At 42.8% G+C, this 25,908-nt stretch overlaps 1 protein-coding gene across 8 annotated transcripts in view; it reads right to left on the reverse strand.

Annotated features, from left to right (window-relative positions):
• Window positions 1–25,908, reverse strand: part of Armc8 (armadillo repeat containing 8) — a 94,340-nt gene that overhangs the window by 4,316 nt on the left and 64,116 nt on the right. For 4 of the 8 annotated variants that reach the window (NM_001173354.3, XM_087562299.1, XM_087562294.1 and 1 more), the window contains 9 exon segments: window positions 1,821–1,914; window positions 2,691–2,763; window positions 6,485–6,580; window positions 13,919–14,014; window positions 15,176–15,325; window positions 17,148–17,240; window positions 20,234–20,320; window positions 22,679–22,760; window positions 23,064–23,146. In NM_001173354.3, the coding sequence (NP_001166825.1) occupies window positions 1,821–1,914; window positions 2,691–2,763; window positions 6,485–6,580; window positions 13,919–14,014; window positions 15,176–15,325; window positions 17,148–17,240; window positions 20,234–20,320; window positions 22,679–22,760; window positions 23,064–23,146 (854 nt within the window). 8 annotated transcript variants of the gene reach the window in all.

Below are 25,908 nucleotides of genomic sequence, written 5' to 3' on the forward strand. Positions count from 1 at the left end.
CTAAATGTGGGGGGTCCTAGATCTCAGCTCTTAGCGCTTCTCTCTCATTCTGACTCTCCCTCAGTGACTTTCTACAGCTCCATGGCTTTGAACACCATTCAAATCTACATCCCAGTCACAGTTTTCTGAGTCTTTGGATATCAGTCACCCTGGAGTCAGCATGTCCAAGCAAGAACTCAATTCTGTCCATCCCACCCTAATTCCCTTCATCTTGGTAAACCTAAATCCACGTCATCTGAGTAAGCATAATGCTCTCGACCTAGTTGTTCAGGATCAAACCCGGGCACCTTCCTTTTCTCTTGCTCTATGGCACTGTATTAAGTCCATAAGCAATTCCTACAGACCTGCTTCTGTCTCCCTAGGTCAAAGCTCTTTAACACCTTCCTTTCAGAACCCTGAATAAAAAGTCAACGTCCTTACCAAGAACCTTACAAAGAGCCTACAAAACTCTCTGAGGTTTGTGGAGGCCTGGCTCCTTCCCCCATGATCACATCCTTCATTACCTTTCTCCAGTTCTACTGCTCCTCTTCTATATCCCTCAGCACGTGAAATTTACCCCCTGTACCTCAGGGCCTTTGAACTGGGCTCCCTGCCTGAAATTGTCTCCCTCTAAACCCTGTAGAGAGGACTCTTTCGCTCCAACCCAGCCCATGATGAGCTGTCAGACCCTCAGAAAGACCTTTTCTGACTACAATATGAAAGAAATGCTCTTCATTCTTTGTCACGCCTGCCATCACCTGACAGATCTATTTGCTTATCTGTTTGTTTGTCTGACTTATGACCTAAGTTGTACGTGAGCAAGGACTTGACCAAGCAATTCACCTTTTTATAATCAATGCCCAGAACAGTGGAGTTACTGGAGTAGAGAATGGGAAAATAAAATAAAAACACTGAACAATGGAGACAGGAAGGGGAGATAAGGAACTAGGATGGCACGTCACATGGGGCAGAATGTACAATGCCTGAAAGTATGACATTGTGAGCAAGTGCCTACATCACGGGGTGGGCACATATGTGAAAGGCAGAGCCACACCATGAGGCAGCAAGAGGGATTCTGAGTAATCTCAACATGTAGAGTATGCTCCCTGCTAAGCAGGCAGGACTAGGAAGGCTGTTGTAAGATAGTATAGGAAAAGCATTCTTGGTGGGCAAGGGTTGGGCTTGAGATTGGGGGGCCCGGGAAGGGGAAAGCTATCCTGAGGTTGTCTGGATCTCTGATTCTACCTCTTGTCCCTCCCAGGAGTGATGAGCTCCCTAGGAGGGGGCTTCTTTTGCAATGGTGTAAGGCAGAGCTCAGTGAGGCTCTGAGCCAAGCTGAGTCTTCAGTACAAGGCTCTGTGCTTCCCTAAATGCCGCATGCATTTCTATTTTAATGGTCAAGGGAATACAAGGGAGCAGCCTCCGGATGCTCTTCATAACCACTACAATGGCCCAAACTAATATTCATTCAGCATGAGTATTTACACCTCAGATGACACAGTCGTGCACGAGCAGGATGACAGTGGGTAAGGCTGCTTGATGACAATCATGTGAGTTTGACCGCCATCTCTACACTCACATGCCGGAGGACGAGAGCCAGACAAGTTGTGCTTTGACCTCTATACAAGTGGCATGCTGCACATGCGCCCACCCATATACACACATAGAATATGGAAATGTAAAAACATCAAACATCACAGCTGGTTCACACAGTTACCAATGAAGCACAACAGTCTAAGACATTTCAAAAGACTGGCCTCATGGGTCACCAAAACAGCTCAAGCCTTTCACAACAGAATGGAGGGCGGCGGGAGGCCAGGCCCTTTTATGTGGATACTCACTTGTCACAGAGGTTGGAGTCTGTCGACTGACTCAGTTTGTGTAAAATATCTACAATCCCCATGTCTCGTAATTTATCCTGGCGTTCCTGTGAACCTAAAACATTGACACTACTAGATTAGTGGGACCATGATGCAGGACACTGCTGGATTCTAGCGTTAGCAGAATCACTGGCGCCAACCCTCCTGCCCCTACCACCCCCCCGTGGCTGGATTCCTCCGTGCCTGAACTTGCTCACAGCCTCCGAGCTAGCCTCTCTGCCTCTTGAACCCTCTTTCCTTCAAGTCCAGCCTGGGTTCTGCCGATAGGTTAGGTCTTGCACAGACTACAGAGTCACAGTCACATTCTTTGGCCTGACATAAGACCCTGTGTCAGTTGGCTTTGTCACTCTTTTAGGACAAACCAGAGTCTCTGGCAGAGCACGCTTTCCCATTCTGTGTTTTTCACTTCTTGATCCTCCCAACAGTTGCCGCCTCTGTGGTAGCAACATGGCAGTTCTAATTTCATACTGCTCTGCTTTATCTTCTAATTAGATGAGCCTGAAGCCTGGTTTTGATGTCTTGAGTCTCATGTAACTCTTGGTACCAAGGCCTGTGGGTTAAACCTGGTGTTGCTTCCCTCCACTTTGTTCTGTAATATTCTAAATGCAAACATGAACCTCCCTGGACTTTCTTCTCTGGGCCTAGTGACTCGTGCATGCACCACACTCTCTACCCCAGGGCCTGGTATAGCTGACTGTCACAGCCGGATGACTGTAATACTGGGAGCCAGCTAGTCCAAGTGTGCAAGGACATTCCAAAGGCAATTCTGCTTTCCTATGTAAAAATGTTGGTCCAGAACTTTCTTGGGAACAAACCTCCCCAGTATCTTACCTTCCTCTTCATTCCATATGAGGTTTGATATACAAAACATGGCGGCAAGCTGCAGTTTGACATGCGAATGACCCTAGTGACACAGAAAAAGAAAGAAGATCAAACTGGGCTATCTACTGCAGATCATGTTCTTTGTGACGTACTACAGGTAATTCCAAGAGCTTCCGAACCAGAAGCTACAAACCCGAGGAGCTGTAAAGTTAACATTAATGAGAGTGAAGGTCAGGATAACAGCAATTGGGAATGCTGGGAAATTTGGCCAACAGAGAAGTGCGGCCCTTGCCAAAAGACAGTAAAATTGAAAAAAAAAAAAAAACATCCGGTGTCCAATCAGAACGGTTCTCGAGGCCACGAGGAGAGGTTGGCACTTTTAACACATGTTTGCTGAAACAAAAGTAGCTAAGAGCCCTGCACTGTCAACCAGCCATGCACTCTTGGGCACTGGCAGCTCCGTGCTTTGACTGTCAGCGGCATGAATGAGCCGGGCACCTAACATGTCATGCTCTCAGTCACTGGCAGATGGTGAACTGGATGTGGACTTCATGTTAGCTCTTGATCTTGCTCAAGTACTCCAACAATTCCCCTGGGTTAGGAAACAAAGCTATGGTCAGGAGGGTCAGGAATGACCAGATTTAAGTGCAGTTTATAAAAAGTTTACTCTCCTGATACTACTTCTGAAAATAAGAATGATAGACTGCTTTTGGCTTCTGGAATAATGAAATTAGTCTTATTTCTATAGTAATATCCAAAGGACTAGATTAAATTGCTACCTGACTTATCAAATGTCACAAGTCCGACTAAGGAGGCTTACATTCTAACACACGAGGCTCATGTTTCCAGGAAGTACTGCAATGCTCTCTCATAAACGAAAGACGACTCAAACAGTAAGTAACCTTTAGATCACTTCCCTGCTTGCCCATTGTAAAGGTTTTAAATGAGGGCTGGAGAAACAGCTCACAGTTAAGAGCACTTGCTGTCTTCCAGAGGACCTGGATTTGATTCCCAGCACCCACATGGCAGATCCATGCTCCCTATAACCCCAGTTCCAGGGAATCCAATGCCCTCTTCTGACCTGTGTGGGCACCAGGCTCACATGTGGTACATACACACACCCAATCAACACATACACATAAAATTAAGTAAAGAAATAAAAAACTGAACCCTTAAATAATTAATGCATGTCTGAAAGAACACCAACTGCATGATGTGCTCAAGGATTTCTGGTAGACTTATCCCTGCAGGCAGAACTACACATATACAAAGACAAGACAAAGAACTGTCCATGACTTCCTCTCCAGAATTTTTGGTGACTCTTCTTTTGCTGTCAATGGCTTTAAAAAAATATTCAGTTTGTGCTCATTAAGCCAAAAGAGAATAAAACCTGTCATCTGCGTACAGTGTCAGACTGAGTAAACCGAGCAAATGAACTTAGTGTATTTACTAAGAATGAATCTGTCACTCAGTCACTAATGAGGGAAGCCGCAGGGGAAGGAACTTAACGTGAGCACACACAAGATCTCTCTGAACTTGGCAACATTTAAATAGAGGCTTTTAAAAAAGAAGGAGCTAGATGCATGAAAATCATGGGGCTGTGAACTCCAAAGAGAAAACTTCTCGAGGGGATGTGATGGGTGCACAGTCTACAAATAGTTTACTCTCCTGATACTACTTCTGAAAAGAAGAATGACAGAATGACAGAGCTTGTGAGCCCTTGTAGGCTAGACTAGGAACCGTGGCTTTCACTCTGCATTTACAAGACACAAGGTCTGAGACAGTTTTAGAGGATCGTTTGGTTGAGGGAACTGGAGTCAGTTCTGGGAGTCGACCCCAGTCCCACAGGCCATGAGACAGGAGCCATGTCGGCATGGACTCCAGCCGGGGCAGTGGCAACAGGAAGAAGTAAAGAAATTCAAAACTGTTTTTGGAGAAAGGGTTCAGACAGATATGTGGACAGGAATGACAAAACTCAACGCTGCATCTGATCTGAGCACTGGAGTAGATGGCAGAGGAGGAGACATGCCAATGTGAGAGACACTGACTTATACAGAGCAACGCAGCAGGCCGGAGGACAGCATGAGAAGATGCTGAGGGTACAAGTCCAGAGTCCTGAAGAGAAGTCCAGGCTTCAGACATACCTTTTGAAAGAACTTGCCCAGATGGAAAAACAAACCACAGTACAGATGAGAGTCTGCTAGGCCGGTGGTTTTTCTCCATCTTAAACGTAAGAATGATTTTTAAAATATCTGGCTACCTTCGTCATATCCCAGAGTTTTATTAGACTCCTGGGAGGACAAGGATAAGGTAAGCCATAAAGCGCCCTAGGAGGCTCCGCTGTAGCCGAAGCTGCAAACCAGCATGCGGGAGGGCAGGCCCTCAGTAGAGTAGGTACAGCCGCGTGAGGACATGGAGCCGGAGTACGTAGTTTAGGGCAAATTCAGAGGCAAGAAAGGAACGAGAATACGCAGAAGATACTTCTGGGGAGAAGGGCTTTGAATAGCAGTGGGAGAACTGATGGATACCTTGGTGACTCAGCGAGCAGAGGAGAAGTCAGGCTCCTTCCTTCCAGAGCTGCAGAGTGAGCCCAGGGATATGTGCACTGGAGATGTTCTAGCACTAAGGGAACGTACGAGAGACAGAAGATGCTCCGTGGTGATGAAGACGAGGGCATTACCAGTTAAAGTTACAGGTCTTTATTCAACAAACGAGAGTAGGGACTGGGCAGGTACTATCAGGATGGTAGACACTGACGCACATAACTGACTCAGTGCTCGCTCTGACGGAGACAGGAGAAGCACATAGACACATAGCTAAGCCGACTAAACTGCTCTAAAGAGAACCATGCTGTAACAGCTCCCGCAGAAGGCCCCAGAGATGAAGTACCAGTTCAGCTGGGATCTGAAGGGTGAGGAGTGGGGCAAAGAAGTGCCCTGGGTGAAGTCAGAACAGATACAGGAGAATGTAGTGTCATTTAGGAGCGAGAGTGGAACCATGAAACGAATCAGCAGTACTGTGAGTGAGCCACATAGTAGTTACCAGGCCAAGAATTCAACTCGGAGGAGCTGGGGTGTGGGGCATGTGAATTTCGTCTCCTGTTCTTTTAGTACACGGAACAGTAAGATGACACAAAGTCACGGGGACTATGCGGTTAAGTGTAAAAGACCAAGGAGGAAGGATGACCCTATTCAGGGGAGAATGGAGGCACAGCGGAGGAGAGGACCAGTGAACGACACATGACAGGGCTTGTAGACAAATCATCCAGCTTGGTTCTGTGCCTTTCATTATTAGCTATGAAACGTCCAGCACAGAGAGGACAGCTGTGCCGGAGAAGGGCATGGGGAGACGTCCCGCATGGCTAGAGTGCGGTTGTGAAGTGGACACAGTGAAAAGATGGGGTGTTAACATCAGACGCCAGTGCTAACCTGGCAGTTTCCCATGGTGACAATGACAGAGCAATAGGTGGCAGGCTGTACGTGGAAGTAAGCCTGTGGAGGAAGCAAGCAACCAGGAGGCTAGAGGGCTTATCATCATGGGTTGAGAGACCCGAGGGAGACAAGACTGAGGAGAACCAGGAGCTCAAATCTTCAGTGAGAGGAAGCCAGAGGGCAGAAGAGCAGGATGGGAGCTGGGGGGAGTGCTAATAGTGCTGCTGGTGGTGTTTCTAGGAGCGGGACTCGTTCTTTCTACTTTAGTGTACAAACTCTGGTTCTGTTACATTCTTCTTTCTGCAGCTTGTTTGAGCTACAGTGCTACAGCCTTTGTCTTCTAGTTCTGCCGTAGGAGGGACTGAGGCTTACCATATAGTATTTGATTTTCTGCAGGATGTCATCATTGGTCATAATAAGCTCTTTTGCTGTTGTCCCATCTGCAATGTTGGCTAGGATGCACAGTGTCTGGAAAAGAACAAAGCGCCAGTGACCAAGAAAGCTCCCTCAGGGGGCTAAAGAGATGGCTCAGTGGTTAAGAACATGTGTTGCTCTTGTAGAAGGCCCAAGTCTGGTCCCCAGGATCCAAATGGTGGCTCAGAAAAACCCCTAACTCCAGTTCCAGGGGATATGATACCCTCCTGTGACCTCTGTGAGCACTAGGTACATACATAGCATGTGTGTGTGTGTGTGTGTGTGTGTGTGTGTGTGTGTGTGTGTAAGTGTATGAGTGTATGTGTGTGATCAGGTAAAACACTCATACACATAAAATAAAATTTTTAAAAAAAGTTCCCAGATCATGGGAAACCTCTCATTGGAAGGCACACAGCTCTTCATGGGTTCTGTCAATGCCCTGATTCTCATTTCCTGTCGTTACTGCCAAACTAAGTAACCACATCCAAGAAAATTGTATCTTATGCAAATACGAGCTCAAAACCCTTCTGTGGTTTCTTGCTGGGCTGTAAGCCACAGCCATGTAAAGATGGCTGTGCCATCGCACTGATGTTACTGACTAGCATACACAAGAGCCTGGCTTGGATGCTGGCACCACCGAACTCCTCCTACAAAGAGAATACATTTAGAAACTCATTTCTCAGGGAAGATCCTGCGACTGATCCCAGCTTCCTCCGAAGATGCAGCCTCTTTGCTGGAAGCTTCCTAGGAGCTGCAACTCCCTTCCCTTCCCTAGGTCTCCATCTGCAACTTGCTCCCATGCTCATGACTGAACCTCTACATGTCACATTGGCTATTACAATTAGAGCATGTTGATGGGTTCTGAGGGACAGAAAAGGAAGCAATATGCACGTGTAAAGGATCCTGGTCCAGGTTGGTCTGATGAAGAGACTGAAGGGACCCTATGCCAGCTGGTAGGACAGCACATTTTGACAGGGCACTAGCAAGTGGAGATTCTGCTCAGTAGAAGAGACCATGCTTACTAGATGCTCCTTTTCTATAGCCAGGACTAAGGTAAAGGTAAAGGGACTTTGGCAGGGAAATCAATACAATGCCAGATGGAGCTCAGTGTAGACTGGTTTTCTGCAGGGCATCTGGGGGAGATGGGAATAAGACACCCTGACTTCACCATTACATAAACAGCTATGTTTCACTGACGCAAAAGGAAACCAAGAACACAGAAGGTGCTGAGTACTATAAAGGCCAGGGAAAGCTTCTGGGAGGAAGCAACATGACCCTGAAGCACAGGCATCAAAGACAGCCTAAGAATGGGGCACAGACTCAATTTCTTCCAGCCTAAGCCAAGTCTTTATAAGACTTTAATGACTTAAGCTAAGGAAGAAACTGTTTTCTTACTGAGGCCCAAGACCTCAAATGTCTTGAGGGGTCTTTGATTTGCTTTCCCTTTGATTAACACACAGCTGTAACTAGATTACTAGAGAGTAAGATATGAAGTAAACTAAAGAAGGCTGCCTCTGGGGCACAAAAGATAGAAAATACAACTTCTATAATTCAAGGCCTAAGCAGGACCACGACAAACTGCAAGAGTAGGGCCTTGAGGAAGGCGTGTGACAGGTTCTCTCAGAAAATCAATAACAGTGGAGTTGTCCTTAAAAAATGTTATTTCCTTGTAATAAAAGAATTACTATTAGCATGTTTATGGGGTAGGTTGGTGTGAGTAGTATGTGACACAGTGCATATGTGAGGTCAAAGGACAAGTGTGTAGGGTCAGGTCTTTCCTTCTACATTTGTATGGACTCTGGAGAACAATTCAGATTGCTGGAATTGTGAGGCAAAAACTTTTATCCTCTGGACAATCTCGGCAGCCTTCTGCGTGTGTATGATATGTGTGTGTTTATTTGTAGCTTCACTGTGTATCGCAGACTGACCTTGGATTTGCAGCAATATTCCTGCCTCAACGTTCCCAGTGTTGAAATTAGGGTCATTCAGTTTAACCTCATGAGGTAATGGGAAAGGAGCTGATAGCAACTGATCCCAAGGGATTCAAGTTCAGAACCGTGGGAGCAATGGTTGTTCTGTCTACATTCTGGTCTCAGTTCCACCAAGAGGGCAGGGTTATCGCAGATTGAGTATCCAATCCTTTCTTTCTTCTACCCATGTCTTTCCATCCAGATCTGCTGACCCCAGATGCACTAATGCAGGCACATTGGCATCACTTATGGAAACATACATCTTCCTTTACTTAGCTCGCCCTTTGTTATGCTGATTACAAAATGATTTCACAAGTCATGTAAGGTGATACTCCTAGGTGTTGGGGTGACGGTCCTCCCTAAGCAGGCATTACCAGAATTCACTAGGACAAAGCCAAAATGCCAAGAGCAAGGCCAAGCAGTATGTAGAGAGGTGAAGCTGGCAGGAAGCAGGGAGAAGGTGGAATACAAAAGAACTACAGGTTCCACCCCTGTGTCTTGTTTCCCCATTTCTCCTCAGAAAGTCTCAGACTGAGCTGGCCAGGGCAGCCTAATAGAAAATGACAAAAATTACTGACTGTGAATGAGAATTTTAACAGGCAAAATTTTCTTGGGAAAGGAAGAAACATAAACATGTTAACCTCACTGTGGAAGAACTACCCTTCTCTTACTTACTCAAGAATATAAAGAAAAATTACAGAAGACTCCTTCAGTAAGACAGCAATTGATTTTGTTTTGAGCATCGGAATAGGTCTATGAGCCTCAAACAAAAAAACAAAACAAAACAAAACAACAACGAAATCCCTTATATTTCTATAGACACAAAACAAAGACATTCAATTAGTTCTTGAACTAAGTCAACTCAACATACCAACTAGAAAGGGGAACGATAAAAGCTACACACACACACACACACACACACACACACACACACACACACACACACACACACGAAAACATGCATGCATGCACACTAGTGTTTGCATAATTTACTAGCATCAACAACTGAAAATCACTGAAATGAAGCTGAGACCGGCACTCTGTGGCCTGTGAACCAATCTGACACCTTGCCTACTGGAATGTGGAGCTCTGTTGAAGCAGAGCCATGATGCCTCTTGCCGGTGGCTATTAGGGCAGTGCAGCACCAGTACACACTCTTCCAACAGCTGCAGAAAAACTGACTGGGAAAATTATCCAGTATCTACTCACTGAGAGTCAATAAACTATGTAAAAGTTTTCTTTTCTTAATAAAGAGGATCTATTAAAAACTTAAACCTCTCATACTCAATGTTGAAAGACAATATTTTCTTCCAATACAGAGAACAAGGGAATATGTCTACTTCTATCAGTTCACTCTAACAGCAGTTACCACAAAGAATGCAGAGCCCTGCAAAAATGAAATTCCTATCCTGCTCTTTACAGAAAGTTTACCAACTCTGAAATAGAGGACAGAAAAACAGTAAACATGAAACTGAAGACAGTCTCTGGTTAGGCTCATCTGTTAAAATGTATGACAACACACAGAACAGGAGAGGAGGTGGCTTCCACCTTTTTAGTCCCAGTACTTGGGAAACTGAGGCAGGAAGACTGCCAAGAATTTGAGGCCATTCAGGGCTACATAGGGAGTTCTGGCCTAAACTATATTAAGACTGCCTCATCCTTTCCCCAATCAGGAGGGCGACACTAGACAACACTGCTTACTTATAAAGGGTAATAAGGGGAAACAATAATCAATTTTATGGCAGTAATTTGAAAACTCATATGAAGTGAAGACTTCCTTGAGAGACTGATGATGTCATATTATACTTAAGAAGAAATAGCCTTGAATAGTTCTCTTGTTAGAGAAACTGGATTTTGATTTAAACACTTCCACAGAAGTTTTAGGGTCTTCACTGAACAGTCCGCCGAGATTGAAGACAGACAATAAATAGTATTAGCTCAGCACAAATTCTTGCAGAAGTTGGAGAGACCACTTCCCCCTCCATCCCAAGTCCAGCATGCCTTTGGTTTGCTTTCTTTTTACTGCTGTCTTTAATACATCACTGTATGAATGCAACTATCTCACATGCTGGGGTCTGAACCTGGTTTCTTTCACATGGTTCAATGGACCTAAGATTCTTCCACGCTCTGGAATGTATCAAAACTTATCCACTGTGTTACCCCACTGCCCAGCTAACCAGTTTTCCAGTTTCCACATTACTTTCTTCAGTGTCATCTGGTTTGTTTCTAGTTTCTGGTGACCATGAATAAAAATTCTTATAAATACTGACAGGATTTCTGTGGAAATAGGTTTATTTTTTATATGAACTAATAACTAGGCCAGGACTAGATAGCTGTGTGGTAACTACTAGACCTCTGTACTGTGGATTCCACACACAGATAGGAAAATTCTAGGGGAAAATTTTTTTGTAGTGAGTGTGTATTTATATTTTTCTGTCATTATTCCTTAAACAATACTGTATGGGACATTTACATTGTTACACAAGAAGAAATTCAGATAATTTAGAGTCAACAGGAAGATGTGTGTAGATTATATACAAGTATTATAACCGTTCGTGTTATATATGGGACAAGAGAATGAAGACTTTGGTACCATGGCTGAGAAGGGGGAGACCAATCGTGCACAGATACTGAGAGTGACTGTGTACACTAACCTTGTAAGAAAATGACATATCATTTTCCAGTGTGTCATTTTGCACTCTCCATGCATGCATGCTAGCAATTGTACAAATGGCCATTTAAAAATGGTTGCCACACGGGGTTGGGGATTTAGCTCAGTGGTAGAGCGCTTACCTAGGAAGCGCAAGGCCCTGGGTTCGGTCCCCAGCTCCGAAAAAAAAAGAACCAAAAAAAAAAAAAAAAATGGTTGCCACACTAGGGCTGATGACATGGTTCAGAGGTACTTGCCACCACAATGGACACCTGAGTTCCATACCTGGAACCTACAGGGTAGAAGGAAAGAACTGACTCCTGCTTGTCCTCTGCCCTCACAAGCATGCCCACCCCCACACAAATAAATAAGTAAATGTAACAATGTTTTTCAAAATGCTCGCCATTCTAAAGGGCTGTAGTGGTGTTTTACTGTGGAGTATCCTTGGCTGGTTGTTCTCTTTTTGTTCTGAAGGCCTCCTGTATCTTTGAATACAAATCTTTGTGTCCAATGTGTTTACACAGTGATCTCCCTCAAAGGGCATGTTGCTGATCCATGCTCTTCAGAGTACACCCCACAGAGTGAAGTTTCACAGCCAGATGAAGATCAATGTACCTTTCTTGAATGCTATTCTAATGGCTATAGTGTAAGCATTTCATTTTTTCTATAATATTTTAAAAGTTTTGTAATTTTATACTTTATGAATTTATGAATACAACTTTAAGGCATGAGGTAAAGTTTAAAGTTAAAGTAATTTTTGGTCTTTAAAAAAACTGACATCCTTTTTCCACTGAATTTCCTCAGTAACTGTACATTATTACAAACCATAAACACGTGGGTCTATGTGCACACGTTAATTGGTTCTATCTTTACGCAGTGATATACGTCTTCAGATTTTATTTATCTTAATCAGCTAGCAGGGAGTTTCTACTTGGTTATTGTTTGTTTTCTGTTCCTTTTTAATGGAATTGGTTTTCTAGTTCTTTTTACTTTCCAGAGATTTTAGGACCTAAAAGAATTTGGTAATTCACAACTATATTAACACTTCTTTACTCTGGGATCCTGACTGGAATCTGTAGCCATTTAAGGAGAGCTGACACTGTTGATGTTTATATCTTTCTGCTAATTTAACTCTTAGTTCTATTGTTCAGAGTCTTAAGACTTTCAGGCCACAGACCCTTATGAGATTTAAATCTAAGAACTTCGTTTTTCTCAAATTAGTGCAAATGTTCTTTTTAGTATTATCACTAATCCCTCATTGCTTAATTGTGGGAAAAAACTGTCTATATTGTCACCTTACTTAACTTAGTTCTAGATTTTTAAAAAATGAACAGATTCTATTTTCTACGCAGACCTTCATGCCTGGGGACGGCTCAGTCATCCCTTCCAATCTGTGTGCCTTATTTGTTTTGTTTGTCATACCCTAGTGCCCTGTTGACTGGGAGTGATATGAATGGACAAACTTGTCTTCTTTCCAATAAAAGGTCAAAAACGGGTATACTCCCTCCCGTGGTTGCAGTGGTAGTGGCTTCCCGGGTAAATGTGGCTGTGACAACTTAGGTATACATGCTTTTGTATCCTGCAAATGCGTACGCAGCTCAGCGAGTGCCCCAACACTAATGACTTACTACACACCTTGGAGGAGGCTGAAGTTCCAACTAACGACTAAGCTTAAGCCTCTAGTGGGTTATTTGCAAGCTCTGCCAGTGCCCGGCTCTACATCAGGGTTCTGTGAGAGCACACTGCTGTCAGCCGTTTCGCCCAGACCGAAATCCTGCCTGGCCTTTATGGCTTGCTTCTTTTCAGACTGGGGAGTTCTATCCATGTAAGCTGTCTCTACAGACAGAATACATCTGGAGACTTTCCAAGTAGCAATTTTTTTTTGAATGGTGTATTTCTTTATTCTTATATCCCAGTGATGGCTTTCATTTCAACTACGTCCAGTGTTAAATTATTGTTTATCAAAGTTTACTTCTAAATTTTAAATCACCTAAGATATTTGTCTTAAAATGACTTAGTCAACTCTTTTTTTTCAAGATTAAATTTAGGTCCAGATCTCAAGTCCTAAGCTCTCTGATGTCCAGGACATCTCTAAGTCAGGGACACAAAGGATAAGCCAACTCTCCATACTGATGCCAGACAAATGTCTTTCTTACACACTCACATATATAATATCATGTGTTCATGTGAGCATGTGTGACACACACACACACACACACACACACACACACACACACCTCAAGGAATTTTGAACATGAACAGATTTGTTTTTACAATCAACTATGTCTAGAAAGCAAACACTAGCTGTGTGTCAGTCTCTGTGTTAACATCTTGGCAGGTGACTTTTTTTCACAAAACAGACACAACTTCTATTTTAAACAAATTTTAGAAAATGTAGACAGTAACTCCCAACTGACTCCCTGATAACATAGCTGCTGTACTTTTATACCTTCCCTAAATGTGACCTATAGAAATAAGGGATTGAAATGGCAACCAAGGTAAAGAAACCAAAACTGTTTTCAGGACAAGGGATTACCAAGGAGTAGTGGGTTTGAGTTGAGACCTTAGTGACAGAAGGGGACAGTGAGCACTGGAGGAAGCATTAAGTCCAGTGTGCTAAAGGAGGCTGTTCCTATAGAGACAGGACAGTGCATGTGGCATGTGACACAACCAAGGAAACTGCAGACTCTGGCCATGGGAAAGGAGAACCTCTCTTCTTGTCTCCGAGGTCTACCCTGTACTTACAGGCAGAAGGCTCTCCACCACACATACCTGCTCTTTGACTTCCATGCTATGCTCCCCTTCCAGAATCAGGGTGACAGCCTGCATAATCTGCTTTCCGTGAGTACTCATTATTTTATCTATGTGCTGCAAGACAATGGAAAATGCACAGTTACCATCTGGGACAGAGCGAGACCACAGGAGGCCGGCCGGCCTGCCCGCCTTTCCTTTTTTCCGTTTAGTTTATTGAGAGGCTTTCATGCAGCTGATCAAGAGCTTGAATCTTGACAGTGTCTTAGCACTGGGCTTAGAGGCCATGTAAACAACACCCGTCTTACAGAACATCTCTCAAGTTACACGACGCACAACTGCCTCAAGCAGAACAATACACAGAATCAGATTCCAAGGACCAGTGTTTACTGTTATTCTAAAGCTGCCCCCACTCTGTATGTATGTGTGTACATGTGTGCTTGTGTGTACATGTGTGTGGATGTATGTATGTGTGTATATATATGTGTTTATGTGTATATGTATATATGTGTGTATGTATAGATGTGTGTATGTGTATGTATATGTATATATGTGTTTATGTGTATATGTATATATGTGTGTATGTATAGATGTGTGTATGTGTATGTATATGTATATATGTGTGTGTATGTATACGTATGTGTGTGTACTATAAAGAACTAGAAGCACTGAGAATCAAGAAGCACAAAATGAGGAATAAGAGCAAAAGACATGGAAAATATGACGTAGGTCACTACTATGGTCTTAGAGTATGTGTGGTAAGGAGGACTGAGAAGACAAGTAAGGCAGAGAAGGGCCTCCTGTTCTCTAGCTACCTGAGAGTCACTGATGACGATGGCCAGGGACTATCAGAGAATGCCCACAGTGACCCACTAGCTTAGTCTCTCATACTCTTTCAGGCACCGTTTCTTGCCACAATGACTTCAATATGTGACAGGTGACAGATGTGTCTGTGAAATGATATTGAAAGGAAGTTTCAAATAAACAAACAGAGGCCTCAGAGACAAAGATCTGGCAGATGAAAAGACAGACCCTGGTCAGCAAAGCAGGTAACAGGAGTGACAAGTCAAGACAGGTACACATCGCACATGGGGAGAGGGAGACCTGAGAGCAGACAGCAATGGCGAGTGGCGGATGATACAGGGTGCCAGTTCCCAGAGCACTCGTTCAAATGACAGATTCATATGTGAGCCTGTTTCTCTGGAATGATTGGCATTTTTGTGAGTACAGATGCTGAGCGGTGCAGTGAACTTACGGAACCCTAGGGGTGTTACTTACAGGCCGAGTAGAGAGGAGATTTCTAAGAAGTCCCAATGTCTTCATCAACACATTCATATCAGAATCTGATAATAACCGGAATAGCTGTTCAGTACTCAAACTTCGTAAAATATCTGCTTTTATTTTTTGTTCTGCCTGAAATGCCATATTCTGAAAAGATTAAAGAAATTACAAGAATCATATCTATGGTCACTATATTAAATTTTATTTTAATAGAACTCAAAGCACAGAAGGAAGCTGGATTTGTCATACTATGTTTCTGGTTCCTTTCATCATCTATAGAGCACTATAACCACGCTTAGATATACTTTACAAGGAGTATAACCACTTACTGACACAGGCATTTGAACAAACACAAACCGGCTTATTACCTTTGAGAACGCACTGAGGAAAGTCTCAATGGGTGGGAAGTAAGCCCTGGCGCAAAGATAGCCAGTGGCTACTTTGTTTCTACTTACTTTTTAGTTCATATAATAGATTAGCTCAGTTTACTCCAAGCTCTATGTCAAAAGAAAAAATTAGCGAATGCCAGATAGCACTTCATAAACATTTGCTGTAAAAATCTCTTATAAACTGGTGGTTTATATGTCATTTATTGCCCTCTAGACAGGAATTAATTTTAATTAAGCAACTGAGACCAATCAGAGAGCCAGGTTATCAATGATAAAGGACAGTGTGACAGTCAAAAGAATACTTGGTGGCCATCAGAGACCTAGGCCAAAGGTAACCCTATAGCTTTATGTCTTGTGAACAGAGGTCATAGAAGCTAGTGAAATGGACACTGATTAGAATAAGATAGATCACAGAATGAGATGATTCATTTGATGTTCACCAACCCTGTGCAAGTCAGGGAGCCCTCAACCTAAGTCCCAGACTATTTAAGTGAGATCTAGGGAGTAGGTCACATACATGTGGACATACAGGTTTCTGAGTAAGCTCTCCTATTGGGGGTTCCTGACTGAAGTGTAAAAGAATTGACATTGAGAGGTTGGTTCTGAAAAGGAGGTAAAGTAGTAGAAACTTTCAACAGGCCTGGTTGTACTAAGGAGAAAAATCACTAAGAAATAATCAGAGATTATTATTTCTGTCCCTAAGTTCATGTCAATAACTCAGCAATACAGCACTGACATTCCAGGCCCATCACTAACAGGAGATGGCACAGGACCAGCAACAGGGCTCAGTGAGATAAAGACACAGACCCCATGAACTGAGCCGGACTCACTAGACCCTCCCCGAAAGCTGTCCTGTTCTGGCATGTGTACACACTCCCCTACTAAGTAAATGTAATGAGATATTGATTTTAAAATAGCACTTACAAATATAAAGTATCTTGCTTTGTCTGATACACAGCATCTAAATTATAACATAGCCTTAGTATGCTTTTCAAAGTCCATGAAGATTCAGTCCTTATAAAAATTCAATGATGTTTACTTTAATAATCTTGAAAAGAATGGTTATGACCTCCTAATTTAATAAACTATTATGTTTACTAAAAACTGTTCAATTTCTAAGTATTTGGCAAGGTAACTATTCTACAAAATATGCTAACTACGTGGGTGTTGCTTACATTAGCTCAATTCAGCTACAACGATCTTTTAAACCATGTACACCATAAACATGAAATTTTATGTGTCAGAACAACAATTATTGGATGCCTTGGTTTACTATCTGTAAAGAAAGAAAAGAACATTGCTACATGCAATCATAAAATAAGCAGCTCCCTATGACCAGAGTATATTCAGAAGAACACAAACTTCTGTTCCCAGATGAGGGCATGCTATGTGACTAAACAACTCCTTTACAGCTCAATCTGAAAGGGGAACATGGAATCTTTCAGACCATAGGTCATGAAAACTGGGCTATGTTAACTAGTTTTTTTGAAAAAGAAAATTCTAGAACATAAGCCATAGTTACAACTTTGATAACGCCTCTGTATCCTGTTAAGTTGTGACATTACAACAGTGGGACATACCATTAAAGCCCAAATCCCGTTCACTCGCAGAGCGGGGTTTTCACTCTGTGTCAACCCACAGAGCAGCTCAACAGCTCCTGATTCCAAAATTGGCTGATTGGAAAAGAAAGAACAAGACAGAATAATAAGCAAACAGCAACAACAAACCAGAGTCCACAGCAGGTTGCAAACTACAGTGCCTTCACCACTCACTGCATGATCTCTTCCCCATCTTACTCGAGTCTCAGCAGTTTCCAAAGCAGAAGCTATTACACCATGAATGTTACCTTGAGGAAGACAAGGTCTCATTCTCTGTCTGTCTGTCTGTCTGTCTGTCTGTCTGTCTGCCTGCCTGCCTCCCTCTCTCTCTCTCTCTCTCTCTCTCTCTCTCTCACACACACACACACACACACACACACGTCTGTAGGCATCCTAACACACGTCTATTTCTCACAGACTCTTACAGCTACACTGCCTACTTCCCTACTCCTTTCATTCCGTACACACTGCAGAGTGCAAGTTTCTGGAATATTCGCAGCACTAATTGTCTGTGATGTACACAGAGCACAACTGTACCTTTAAAGTCATGTCACAGCTTATGCCCAGGCCAGCCTAACTACTGACTCCAGTTTGAATACCCAGCTGAAAATGGGCTTCGGGAGAGTCTGTAAAAATCCTGGCTTCAGAGCATTAAGGCTCACCACTCATACACACTGAAAGCCTCTGGTTCCTGGTGACTAGAAGGCTCTTAAGGACCTCAGCTGTACAGATTCAGGAAAGGGCATTGCCTTACAAGGTGACATCTCTGAAGACCATATATTCAAATTATGGTATTTTAAACATTTGTCACAGTGGCTTTGTCATATTTCTCATTCTATATGCCTTATCCACATTATTAATTTTATTTTACCATTTGAAAACAGAGTACAGACTTGCTGCCTGTAACTCCCAATATTTCAGTATGTTTCCTGAAAACAAGGATATCCTTAGACAACCATAATATAGTTACTAAGCGCAGAAAAGTTAACATTAAATTAAAACAAAACTTTTATCAACATAAACTTTCTACTCCAACTCTGCCAACTGGTCCAACAATGTTTTTGTATCATTTCTCTCTCTTCCAGATCAAGAGAACGATTTTTATTTCAATATAAAACGATAGTCAGATCCCTTGAGTTCATCCACCATATCTTGTTATTAGACGCTAGCTACCTAGGCTGCTCTAGGTGGCTGGAGTGCTCTGACTGGAACTCCATCTGGAATTGGTCAGTTCTCTACTGCAGGCAGAGGACTGGAGGCTCTGATAGCCTGCCCTGCTCTTTGTCCCTCTAGGGCCGAGTGTTCAGTAGCCATTCCTGACTTCCTAACTTCCTCTTGGCAATGCTACCATCCTGAATCAGTCAAAGCCTGCAGATGCTTCAATACAGAGAAAGTGAGTTACAAACTAACTACCTGAGGTCCAACCAACAGAACCTCAACTCGGGACTGTAAAGAAGGACAGGGATGGACGGATGCATGGACAGACGGATGGAGACACACACACACACACACACACACACACACACACACACACACACACATGCATGCACACACTTTTTTTGTTGTTGCTGGAGACTGAATCCATTTCCTGTGCATATATAAGCATGCTCTGCAAGCCCGGCCCAGAGATAATGTAACAGTAAAACTGTGTAAGCTGTTTACACATCCTTTATTAAGTTTGTTTTTCTTTATTAAGAACAAAAGTCATGGGGTTAGGGATTTAACTCAGTGGTAGAGCGCTTGCCTAGCAAGCACAAGGCCCTGGGTTCGGTCCCCAGCTCCGAAAAAAAAAGAAAAAAAAAAAAGAAAAAAAAAAAAAAAGAACAAAAGTCATGAGCTCAAAAACTTTAATATAAATTGTAGTTTAAGAGACCCATCCAAAACTCAGGGAACACTGTATAAAATAGGAGGTGGCAGAATGAACGTAAGAATCAAAGGACAGGGGAACGTGCAGCAGAAAGAATCTTCTGGACATGACATAAGCATTACCAAACTCACTGCTGCTGTGGATACCCCCATAAGACTGCACAGACTGGGATGCTGATCAACACTTCATCATGGCTATGGAGGGAAGGGCTCTATGCGGCTCCACCCTTCCTGCGGGTCTACTGTCAGTTAAGGGATGCTGGGGGAGAAGCGTGCCATGTCCTTCAGTGGTATAACCACAGCCAAGCTGTCCACGCTCTAGAAAATAACCTCTATCCGTGATCATGTAAGCAAGTCTAAGTAAACACAGGAGTGGCACACAAAACACACATGAGGACAAGAAAGTGACCTGTTGAGAAGGAGGGTTTCAGTAAGATACGGAGGAGGTGAAAAACGGTAACAGCAGTAAAACCCATTAAAATCCATTATACATGTAGGAAACTGTTAGAAACAGAAATAGAAAAAAAAAAATCCTACATTCATTCTGCCTTAAACAACGACCACTGAATATTATTTTCTGATGCAAAAAGTTACTCTCTTGAAATGACTTAGAATCCTGGTTTTCAAAGACAAGTCTTTAGTAAATAATGTTTGAAAACAGTCTATTACTTATATTTTTATAATTATTTCTACACTTGCAATTTCAGCAGAGACTACTAACTATATATGGTGATATCTTTTAGTTATTCATTTATAAACAAGCTGGCCTAAAACTTTCGGGCTCTTAGAATCCTTTTGCCTCAGCTGAGGCTTGTTACCGCAGTGGCTCTGGGCTTTGTAACATCTGTAAGTTGACTGTGACAGAAAGAACAAAACAATGGGAAGTAATTCCCTTCCTTCTCTACTCAAGGCAAACAACTCAGAAGGAGTTCAACTCATGCCCAAACGTCAATGCCAAGCACCACTTTAAAACAAGAAAAGCCAGCTGGTGGTGGTACATGCCTTTAAACCCAGCGCTCAAAAGGCAGTGACAGGTGGATCGTCATGAGTTCGAGGCCAGCCTGGTCTACATAGTAAGTTCCATAACAGCTAGGGCTACACAGAGAAACTCTGTCCTGAAAAAGTAAAGAAGGAGAAAAGAAGGAAAAAAGACAACAGTATTGACTAAACTCTAGTCAGATAAGAGAAAAATCAATACTAACCTCTTTACTTGGAGAAAATTCAAGAAGAAGGTTACATAACATGGAAGACGCTACTACTAGGATTTCATCAGGTGCGTTTTGTAAAACCTACAGAATAAAAAGGGCGGTGTCATTAACTCTGAAATACTAAAGGTGAGGTCATATATGACTAAGCAAAACCCTAAACAATTACCTTACACCTTGACTTCTCACACTGGATAGTACATGTAGGAAAAATACTGCAATTCAGAAGCTCGTCTCTGCTGTCAAGCTAATTTTAATAAAATAGCACTGGGGGCGGGGGCATAGCTTAGGTGGTAGAGGGCTTGTCTAGCAAGAATGAGGCCCTGGGCTCAATCCTAGAAGAACAACAAATTGTGTGTGTGTGTGTGTGTGTGTGTGTGTGTGTGTGTGTGTACAGGTGTGCATATATGAAGTTTAAAACACAAACAAAATTTTTTTATTAAAATTAAATGGCTATTATATTGTGTCTAGTTAATCAACAGATTAAAATGTGGAAAAGCAAATGAGAAAAATTATTAGATACATAAGCAGCTTCTCAACTATGAGAAATCAAAATGAGTATGAGTATTTGCATGTGATATCACATAAATGTGTGACTAAGTCGTGGTCTGAGAGTTGAACCCACGTACAGCCATGAGTACCAAACTCTTCTAGTCTGCTCGTTGAACATTTGCCCCGTGAGAAGTAGACAGAAATCACCTTGCTCTATCCTTGATGTGTATGATACAGAGATTTTTGAGCTGAGCAACCAGAGAAAAAGGTCTGGACACAAAAGAAGTTATTTTGGGAAACAGAAAACAGTTAAAGGTCTTGAAGGGATTATAAATAAATCAAGATCAAGCTATCATTAAAACAGAACAACTGAAAAGGAAAAGAAGAAACTGTAAAGGGAAATATTAACTGAGAAGAGCCTCCCAAAATCTGGGCATCACACTTGGCTCCACTGGTTCAGGTGAGAGATTGTGAATCCGAAACAGACTTCTGTTGACTGAACTGGTACACCCTTAGGTGATGTGTTACCAGGGTGGAAAGGCATTCAGGGTTTCAGGAAACAAAAGCCCAGCAGGAACTGAGTCAGTTCAGAGGAGGCCATGTGTCCCATAGGTGAAGAAGGGCAACAGAAATTCAGAGACAAGTGCGGTCACAGGCTGAGAAGGAAGGGCCACAGCAAAGGAGAACCTGAACAAACATTCTGTCCTGATGAGCCAGCCTCCTTATAAGGCTGATCTTGACATCCTTCCAGAAACCAAACACAAACCACGTACCCAAGGCTGTCATGCCTGCCAGTGAAGCAGCGCTAGGGTTCGCACTGTTTCTTAAATGACTACCATCTTATTTCAAGACCTCAGAGAATAAATCACATGCTCTGCCAGGAGATAAGCTTTCCCACGGGAACCAAGCATCGCTCATTCCCAAGGCCTGTAGCACTGATCCAACTCCACCTTTAAAGACAAACAACAACCCACAAAAACAAGCTCTCACTGCACAGCCCAGGCTGGCCTTCAACTCACGATCCTCCACCTCTGCCTTCCAGGTACCAAAACTTCAGACATGCACTACCTAGCTTCCACCTGGCCACTGTCTGCTGGTCTGCCTCCCTCACTCCATTATGACAGTGGTCATGAAGGCACCCTTGCCATTTCCTACATCTTTCATACATGGCATTTCTGCTCATACAAAGAAATCTTTCTGTTCTTTTTATCTTTGAAGTCTAATTCACATCTGCTTGGTGTTTCTCTTATTTCTGTTGCACTGATGTTCCTCTTCTAACACAAAGTTTAAGCAAGGCTAAGATCTCCATAATAAAAGATTTTGCAAGGCCAACCTGCCTGGAAGCTTTGCTTACTAAGCACTCAAACACAAACAACAACCAAAAGAATCAAAATAAATTTTAAAAATCTATTGAGCAAACGAAATGTATACACTTATTGAAGAGATTAAAAAAAAAAAAAAAGAAAAAGATTGAAGACCATTTTGATGTGGTTCCGAATGAGAATTAACATCACTAGCTACATAACTAACTGGAAGCACCCTTTATAAGTTTTAATTTAGATTTATTTGCCTTGAATTCCTTACTCCTGGCATGGGAGACCCCCAAAAGCAGAGTCAATGGCACAAATTTTATTTTATATCCCAAAACAGTCAGTTTGTTTCCTTTTTATAACTCCAAAGGCTACAAGGAAAACCTCTGGACTTAAGTTTAAACATACAGAAGACCAAACGAGTACCAAGAGCTCAAGCTACTAAGGACACCTAGGCTGGGGCTTCTCTCTCACACAAGAAACGCTGACCCTCTGAGAGCCATATTCTCTAAGTCTGCAGAAGCTCAAAACGTGGATCTCAAGGTCGCCATCAGAGTGCTCTATCCAAGAGTCAGCAGCATCCCTAGACCTGGGTGCTCAGCTCACACAGAATCTGTGCTGACTGCTGTGACTTTCTCACCTTCATCAAAGGTTTCCACACCGCATGATCCTGGAAACTGGTTCGAAGCTGCTGTACAGATCTGGATAAACTGTGCAAACATCTACAAAGAATGATCAAAATTAGCTTCCCAAGAAGCCAAAACTCAACATGTCAAATCAATTGCTTGGCTTTTCACTAGTACGAATGTACACTTCAAGCATGGCTAATCGACACTAAGTCAGCTACGGCAAGACACCTCACGGGCGTTGGAGGCTAGGTTCTGTTAGGTATCATTACACACTGCATGGATTCACCTGAGCATACGTTCCAGGAACATCTGCATCCTGTGCTTAGTGAAGGACCGGAAAGGAAACAGGCTAAACACAGAGCAAGGGATTTTATTCAGACCACGTAAAGCTCATACCTGACAGCAGCTAACCGCACCTTGACACTAGACTCAGACAAGCCAGTCACAATTCGGTCCATCATATTTTCAGTCTCAATGATCTGGAGAAAAAGGTTAATGCTGCATAAATAACAACACGAAGGTGACAAACTTCACTGCTTGTAAATGCAAGTATGTTAATGCCCATTAAGAGTTTCATGGTTTTAACAAAAGACTTTTACCTCTCGACAATCACTCTGCAGTGGGGCAGGCAGCTCGCCAGAAGGGTGGGGCAAGCACCACTGAGGAGGAGCCAGGATGAATGACAGGCACAACTGTGTTTCTTTAGTTTTAAGATATTTAAAACAAGATTTAAGTGGCCTAAGCACTACAGAGGTGTGCACGAACCATCTGGGCTGAGGGGATGTGGTAAAATACGAGGCATTTCCTGTAAGAATGACAATGAATCAGTCCACACTGCTCTCATCAAGTGAATGAAATCTGCAGGATCTGACACAGCCACCCTGCACCTCCACTTTACCAAGCAAATTTAAACTAATCTAAATATTTACAAGTAATCCTCCACCACAGCACCAGGGCCTGGTACATGAAATCCTAACAATCAGTAAGCTTGACTTCTTAGAGTTCAAAGTAAGATACTCTGAAATCTGACTTCATTAGGTCATGTCCTGATGAATGAATAGTGTGGAGAGGAACTTAAGTTAAACTTGCACGGGCCTATGGAAAAACAGACTTTTCTTATTAAAGTGTTAGTGCGATCACACAAACATCAATACCATCAGTGGGTATCTGTTGTGTTCATAATGTGCCAGCTGTCATGCTAAGCGTTTTGTGTTCTCTGGTTATCTCACTCTTCTGTTATCTCTTCTGCGAGGGCTATTATGAAAATTTTCACTGACATGGTAGGAAACTGAGGATTCTGAACAACACGAGAGTTTTCTGTCCACAGAGTCCATGCACTTAGAAACACTTATAATACTGTTCTGGTTAATAGTTCTAAACGTAAATGATCCATCGTCAGGAGGAATCATTGCTCTCTCCTGGAACACCTTGCACAGACTAATACCCTGAGGAAATTGTTGACGGTTACGTCTGGAACACACCAATTGGATCAGATTCTTGCATAGATAGGAACCTATATTTTATTAAAAAAAAAAAAGCAGCCTAGTATACAGTCAAAGCTGAAGCTTATGACCACCAAACTAGAGAGAAATGAGAAGATTCAGAAACTGGACTTTAGAACAGGTGGTGATAAATCTCAGGATGTTTGGAAGTCATTTCAAATTACCAGTGACCAGTACAGGAACTCTACCAGCAGGAGCAGAGAACGTGGGCGGAGATGGCACACTGTTCTTCCACAGCACCCAGGTTTGATTCCCAGCACCCACCAGGCAGCTCACAACCATCTTTAACTCCAGTCTAGAGAAGTCAATGCCCTTTTCTGGCCTCAACAGGTACCACACATAGATGGTACCACCAGATATATAGGTAAAACACTCATCTACGTGGAAGGCCTTGGGCCAGTGAGAAGGCTCAGTGGCTAACAGTACTTGCCACTATGTCTAAGGACTTGAGATCAAGCCCCTAGACACACATAATGGAAGAAGAGAACCAGCTTCTGCAGGCTGTGCTCTCATACACATACATGTAACACAAACATACACATAATACATACATACATAACATACATGCATGCACGCAATACACATACATAACACACATGCACACAAACATACATGTAACACTTGCACACATATACATAACATACAAGTACATATAACACACAGGGAGGGCAGAAAGGATATATATATATATTTGGAGTTTGGAGAGAGAGAGAGAGAGAGAAAAGATGGGGTGGGGCAACCCACCCCCCACTTTAGTTATAGGTTAGGAAGGGCCATTTTTGTAGTGTTTAACAATGTCTAAGTAGCCCAAGAATGTGTAAATGTAGTACAAGGATAGGGCTGGAGAGATGGCTTGGTGGTTAAGAGCACTGACTGGGTCCTGAGTTCAAATCCCAGCAACCACATGGTGGCTCACAACTATCTGTAATGGGATCTGATGTTCTCTTCTGGTGTCTGAGGACAGCTATAGTGTACTCATATAAATAAAATAAGTAAATCTTTTAAAAAGAAAACAGGAAGAGGAGAATGTGTATGTTCCTTATGCCAGACCAACCTTAATCACATCCTTACCTTTATGAGCATCCATGCTCTCCTCCATTACAACATCTAGTCTCCCATGTGCTTCTTTCTCAGGCTGGCTACTCTGACTCTCCTACTGGCTTTGCCAATGTGGATGCCTGTCTGCTTCTCAGCAGACACAATCCCACCTGTCAGACTTTCACCACTGGGTCCCCAGGCCTGTACTCACCTGCAGGAGATGTCCATCTCTTGTGGTATCTATCTCCCACTTCAAATTCTTTCTAGGTCCATCACATCCTAGTTCCTCTGTCCTCAACTCTACATTACAGAGGTTTTGCTTTTTGCTTTTTCGATGGGACATTACTTGACTTAGCCCACATTTCTTTGTTTTTGAGTTAGGGTCTGTCTGTGTTGCTCTAGCTGGTCTCTAACTCAAACACAGGAGCCCAGTGATCCAGGCTAAGTGGTAGGAACAAGCCTATGCAAGACTCCACATCCACTTCTTACTGAAACCTCTCCATTCTACCCATTTTCTTTAACCTTGTTATACTGAATGCATCAAGTTGGGTACATGGAGCTTAAATTCCTTCTACCATGACTCCAACCATTTCCCCATTTCTTTCTTGAAGATTCACAGTGACTTCATCAGAGGCTATGTGTGTATAGGAGAATGAGACACAGGATTACTTTCTAAAAGCCCCCAAACACTACCAGCTCTC

The sequence above is a fragment of the Rattus norvegicus genome, chromosome 8 (genome assembly GCF_021556685.1).
Source record: "Rattus norvegicus strain SHRSP/BbbUtx chromosome 8, alternate assembly SHRSP_T2T, whole genome shotgun sequence".
Lineage (NCBI taxonomy): Eukaryota > Metazoa > Chordata > Mammalia > Rodentia > Muridae > Rattus > Rattus norvegicus.